General features: G+C 33.5%; 1 protein-coding gene across 1 annotated transcript; it reads left to right on the top strand.

The window, feature by feature from the left end:
* The first annotated feature begins 4,355 nt into the window (after positions 1-4,355).
* On the top strand, positions 4,356-5,083 carry LOC101900922 (perlucin-like protein). Its single transcript, XM_059121499.1, has 3 exons — positions 4,356-4,533; positions 4,602-4,710; positions 4,773-5,083. Exons 1-3 carry the CDS (start codon positions 4,408-4,410, stop codon positions 5,066-5,068), a joined length of 531 nt encoding a protein of 176 aa, XP_058977482.1. The 5' UTR covers positions 4,356-4,407; the 3' UTR covers positions 5,069-5,083.
* The last annotated feature ends 955 nt before the right edge of the window (positions 5,084-6,038 follow it).

Raw genomic sequence — 6,038 nt, 5'->3', positions numbered from 1 at the left:
TTTTATATACTGCATCATCACAACATATGTAACTATTTATAAAGAAGAAACACCTGTACCGTATTATTCAATAACAAATGTTTGCTCTTTGTCTATACATCATGAGGTGAACTAAGGCAATTTTACTCTTAACCCTTTGATAGCTCTGTTTTGTATGCATCCACATTCTCAAATCTTAAAAAAGTATGTTAATGCTTGTCATAAAATTGGTAATTGTGAAAAATTTAGTGAAAATAAGGAGAAAATATTGATTCTATAATCCGAGACATAGCATCAATTTTCCCGAATTAATAAAATATCCCCTTATATCTTGTGATCTTCCCATATCATTGGTTGTCATCCGCATTATGTTAATTTCATAAAAAAATTGAAACGTAATTCACGCAAAAATATTTTCCATTACAGAACCATATGCAGCCATTTCAATATTTACTTACGTTTGTTTATGATGTTTGTTTTTCATATTATAAAACAACATAACCTAACTTTATTTTTTCAATAAAATTCCTGAGAAAATCGAATATAATGAACTTTCGACAAGATTTAACGAAATCTGTAAATAAAGAACGCTAATAACTATAAAAATTCATTCAAATTCATTCATAAATTTAAAGAAGAATGAATAATTTCAAGAAAAGCGTGATGATATTCTCAAAATCATTAGAATATTCTCAAAACCACATTACAATTTTTAAAATAGGTACACATTAAAGTATAGCACCACAAAATGATTCCTTCCGATTGATAATAGTTGGAGTATTAAGGTAATTATCCTCAGAAATCAATAAAAAACTCCTGTAATAAAAACTTTGTTTATACCTAAGTACCGATCGTAAATTTCTTCGGAGAATATCCTCTGGTGAAAAACAGAAAACTGATGAGAACGAATTCTTATGAAAGCATGGTTTTTCTACAAATAAATTATATATTTATACCCTCAAACATATTGCTTCAGAGGGTATATATCATCATCATAGCGATACCCGTCCGTCCGTCTGTCTGTCTGTATGCAGACTGGTGCGCACGATAACTCTTTTAAGGAGTATCCGATTTGGTCCGAAATTGGTACATCGTGATATTCTTATCAAACTTAGATCAAGTTCGGAGATGGGCAATATCGGTCCAATCCATAAAGTACATCACCAACAAAGGGTCAAAATATTGAATAATTATAACTCTTATAAAATGTGATGTAAGAGTCCAATAGACTTCAAATTTCGAACATCCTAATATTTTTATTAACCCAAGGTACCTTCCCCATCAAAGCTTAAAAGTTTTAAACAAAATATTTTCTTCACAAAAAGAGAAACGATAATTCGATTTGGCTCCAACTTTGCAACTCTTAATATTTGTATCAGTGCTATGTTAGGTGCGAAAATGAACAATATCTTACGACTCCATCAAGCACATCTCACACAAACGGTCAAAATTTTGAATAATTATAACTCTATAAGAGTCCGAATGTCTTCAAATTTCACACATCACAATATTTTTATTAACCCAAGTTCTGGTGTTTAGATAGAATACATCGGGCCACTCCTTCTGGACAACACGCAACATTAACATTCGATTCCATTCATTCCATTATTAACACAAGATCTGTTATAAAGACGGTGGAGATCGGACCATTTCTTTTGGTACCTCCCCCACAAAGGGTCAAAGTTATAAATAATCTAAACATTTATAAAATCCGAAGTAAACCTCACACATCCCATTATTTCTACTAACACATGATATGCTGTGAAGATGGAATATATCAGTCCACTCTTTGTGGGACCTCCCCAATTAAGGCTCAACATTTTGAATAGCCATGAAACTCATCAAATGTAAAATAACCATCGGTTTCCATTCAGAATTGGTGCATCTGAATATTACCATGAACACACGATATGTTATTAAGATGGTAGATATAGGACCATTTCTTTTGGTACCTCCCCCACATAGGGTTTACGCTTTTGACAAATAAAACGCTCAAAAAAATTGGTAAAATGTAATATTTTTCGTACCATTTTATAGCACGTGAGCGATTAGAGCTAAAAACTTGAAATTTGGAATTTGGTACAATTTCGATTAGGGTGAACCGATAGAGCTGGAATTCTGAAATTTAAGATTGCAATTGCATTATTCGACTCATGTATGTAGGTAGTTTTGCAAATTCATACTTATGTGTACTAAATGGTACCAAATTTGTTACAATTCAAATTTTAGGAGAACCAATAGTATTGGAATCCGGAAATTTGGAAATAAGTTTTTTATTGGACTGTATGATGTAGGTAGTTATGAAACTGTGTAATTAAGTATTCTAAATGGTACCGTATTTAATATATGTTGGATTTTGGGGAACCCTTTGAGCTGGTATCCTGAAAATTGAAAATAAGATTACTGTTTGAGAGAAGGATGGCGATATGTAGGTAGTTTTGGAACTAAAATGTACTAAATAAAGTACAACTTGTATTTGAGTGAACCAATAGCGATGGAGTCCTAAAATTTTGACTTGGAAATACTGCGGCAGTGTAGGATATTGGGTCAAACGCCATATTTTATTGAATAAAAGCAAAAAAATTCGGATATAGCATCAAATTTTAGATTAGATTTGTTCGAATTGCTCATCATGGCCTTTAAACGGTGGTGGCCAACCAAAGGGCACATTTTCAGCAAGTAAACACGATAATTTTGCTTGTTTACAAACTGGAGGAAAACGAATGTTTTCTCGTCGGAGAAAACCAAATTCAGCAGTTCGCCCCTTTCGGCCTAGCGAAGCAACTCTTTAGCTCTTTAAATTCTGTTTTCTTTCTGTTGCGGTGTAAGTTCTTGCACTGTTTGGAATTTCAATGGCTGGAGCTGATTTTTCAATATTTGCCAAATGAAATATTGCGATATGTTCAACTCACGAGCCATTTTTCGGCCACTGCGACGCGGATTTCGATCATGTTGCTTCTTTACTTTTCGAACCATTCCTGCTGACGTTGCTGTTTTCTTCCGTCCACTTCCCTGAGTCGGGCTACGCTACCAGTATCACTGTAATGAGCGATGAAACGAGACAAAAAATAATTATTCACATTTAAATGCTGGAGTGCTCTAACGATAGCCACCTGTGGTTTTCCAGCCAAATATAAAGAAATCACACTATCACGCTTGAATTCCACCACGAATAACTGTTTTCTGGAAAATTCTCACCAAAATGCTTTTGTAAACAATATAATGAGCTGTCACTGGAATAATTTTAACAGCTGTCGGACGAGTGGCGTAGAAATGAAAGCAGTTTGATGTTTGTTGCAGTTTTTAAATCTCACCCTGTATATACGGAAGTTGTACGAAAAGTACTAAATTGCACTCAATTTGATACCTTTTTGTATTGGGTATAAGAATAGAGTAGGCATTCCGAAATTTGATACTGTAGCCTCTGTTGGTATCTGGTGGTGGTTTTGCACATGCCTACTATAATTTTCGAAAAGTACTAAATGGTACTCATTGTGGATCACTGTTGTTGTTAAGGATGGCGACATGTAGATAGTTTTGCATATACTAACTAAATATTACTAAATTTGGTATTCGGCAAGGAATAGAGCTGAAATTCTGAAATTCGTACCGAAAAATAAACAAATTTTTGTAGTAGTGAAATAACTGAGAATCAATGCCCATATGAATAGGGTATTAATGAAATATACTAAAATTGAAATAATTTGTCATGAATGTTAGAATTAGAATGTTAGTCACTGATGGAGTACAGAATAGATTCACCAAAGGGTTTTTGGAAGGTCGAACTTTAACATTACGATAAGTTCTAATATGGTACTAAACTTTGAAATTTTAGGTTAAGTGAGAACAAAGGTTGGAAAGTAAGTGTGATACATGGCGGTGGAAATGTGTACTAAGTGTGCGAACTGTACTTAGTAGTACAAAATTTGGTTTAGGATGAGCGCTGGAATTTCGATTTTTTTTTTTTTTTGTTCAATGTGGTGAGTACGACCTCTGCTAAATTTCTTTCGGATCAGGAAAAAATATTAAAAAATGGTGAAAAGTCCATATTTTATTGTAGGTCCCACCGAATTGATGGATTTGTGCAGGTTATCATATGGTCGGTCCAGCCATGTACTACAAGGCTTTCATTTATTTAAATATTTTGAAAACTGATTTAAATATTTTCTGTTATACGTTTTCTGGCAAATGATATACAAATTCGTCATGTCGAAATCGAATTTGAATTTTCCAAACCCTGAATGTAACAAAAGCCCATCGCACAAAATATACTTAGGCCACTTTGCAATTCCGCACATTTCAAAAAATATTTGTTTTTATTACGTCCTTATTCAAATGTGGCTATATAAGATCTAATTATTTCATAGATATTCAGAGTAATATATTTTTATGAAGTTGAAGTGTTCATAGTTTACGGGAACGAAAAAAATGTTAGCTCCGCTGCATTTGAAATATATTCTCCTCTTCATTTTGTCAATTCGTTGCGTTTTCGGTGAGGAGAAATGGTATGATGCAGAGGATGGCAGCCGGTATTTAGTTGTGGATGAAGATAATGTAAGGACAAAAATTTCATAATATTTTCTGAGCATTTTTTCGAAAAATTCCATAATTTTTTGGTGTAGTATAACTGGTATGAAGCCTTGACAGCATGCGCCACAAGGGGATTGAGTTTGGTTAGTATCCAAAGTGAAGAGAAACAAAATGCATTGGTGGATGTATTAAAGAAAACAGGTAATATTTTGAATTTTTCGCAAATTAAATTAAGATAAAATGTGGTTTGTTACATAACTCAGGAAAAATGTTCTACTGGATTGGCGCTGTGGGAACCTATATCCCAAATGGTGGCTTGGTGTTCAGATGGATTAATGATGGTGAGGAATTCGATTATACCAACTGGAGACCGAGTGAACCAAATGGCCGGGGAAATGAAAATTGCGTCCATTTGGACCGTCACAATTATCGTTGGAATGACAACAACTGCAGAACAAACAAAATGGCCTTGGTATGCGAAGAGATTTCCAGAGTGACACAAATGAAAAAATACATTTCTTCGTTGGAGAGGTTTCTTGACGAAGTAATTGTATTTTAATAAAAATAAATATAAAAAATAATATTGATGCATACTAATTTCACGATATTTGCAATATTAAAGAAGACTCCTGTATTGGTGTTTTGAAAAACTTACATCGCGCAAGTAACCTAAGTAGAGGAGAAGAGCTCTTTGATTTTTTTTTAATTTTTGATTAACCTTCAAGTTCAGTAGTGAGTTACCGACAAAAATCGTTAACTCTGAAACCCAAAATTTTGATATAAAAACCAGTAAAGAAAGTCTGAAAAGTCGGGCGAGCCGACTTTATGATACCCTACACCACTTTGCTAATTTAGTACAGCTGCGCATAACAATTAAAAGTTTTTATAGGAGAATTCGATCATACACGATTTATGATTATAATTATAATTTAAAGTTCAAAGGACTAAATATGCCGAAGCATTTGTATATTTTAAATTCGGACTTGTATTGCCCATTTGGTGCACAATTAATTTGAAATCGGATAAATGTATATATCGGAGCTATATCCAAATCTGAATCGATCTCGATAAAATTTAGCAAATGTATTTCTGAGCTGTATTTGATATATTTCCACAAATATTGTTGTTACAGAGTGCATATTACGAATGCGGGTAACAAATTTGACAAATCGGATGCACAGTATATATGGGAGCTATAGCTATATCTGGACCGATCTTCACCAAATTTGACATACTAGCTTCTAGACTCAATTCGGTCGTAAGTGCCAAATTTCATCCAATTTGGGCAAATATTAGACGTTTGGTGCACAATCAAAGGTAAATCGGAAGAATTTATATATGGGAGCTATATCCAAATCTGAATCGATCTCGATAAAATTTAGCAAATGTATTTCTGAGCTGTATTTGATATATTTCCACAAATATTGTTGTTACAGAGTGCATATTACGGCATCGGAGGACAAAAATAACAAATCGGTTGAACAATATATATGGGAGCTATAGCTATATCTGAACCTATTTCGATAAAA

Source organism: Musca domestica, unplaced genomic scaffold (genome assembly GCF_030504385.1).
Source record: "Musca domestica strain aabys unplaced genomic scaffold, Musca_domestica.polishedcontigs.V.1.1 2, whole genome shotgun sequence".
NCBI lineage: Eukaryota > Metazoa > Arthropoda > Insecta > Diptera > Muscidae > Musca > Musca domestica.
This window is presented reverse-complemented; position numbering and strand designations above follow the sequence as displayed.

Bases quoted from the DNA above. Each gene is read 5' to 3' on its own strand.
- LOC101900922 (XM_059121499.1), top strand. From the start codon at position 4,408: ATGTTAGCTCCGCTGCATTTGAAATATATTCTCCTCTTCATTTTGTCA. The intron at 4,534-4,601 runs GTAAGGACAAAA...TTTTTGGTGTAG, and splicing joins TAGTTGTGGATGAAGATAAT to TATAACTGGTATGAAGCCTT. The intron at 4,711-4,772 runs GTAATATTTTGA...TACATAACTCAG, and splicing joins GGATGTATTAAAGAAAACAG to GAAAAATGTTCTACTGGATT.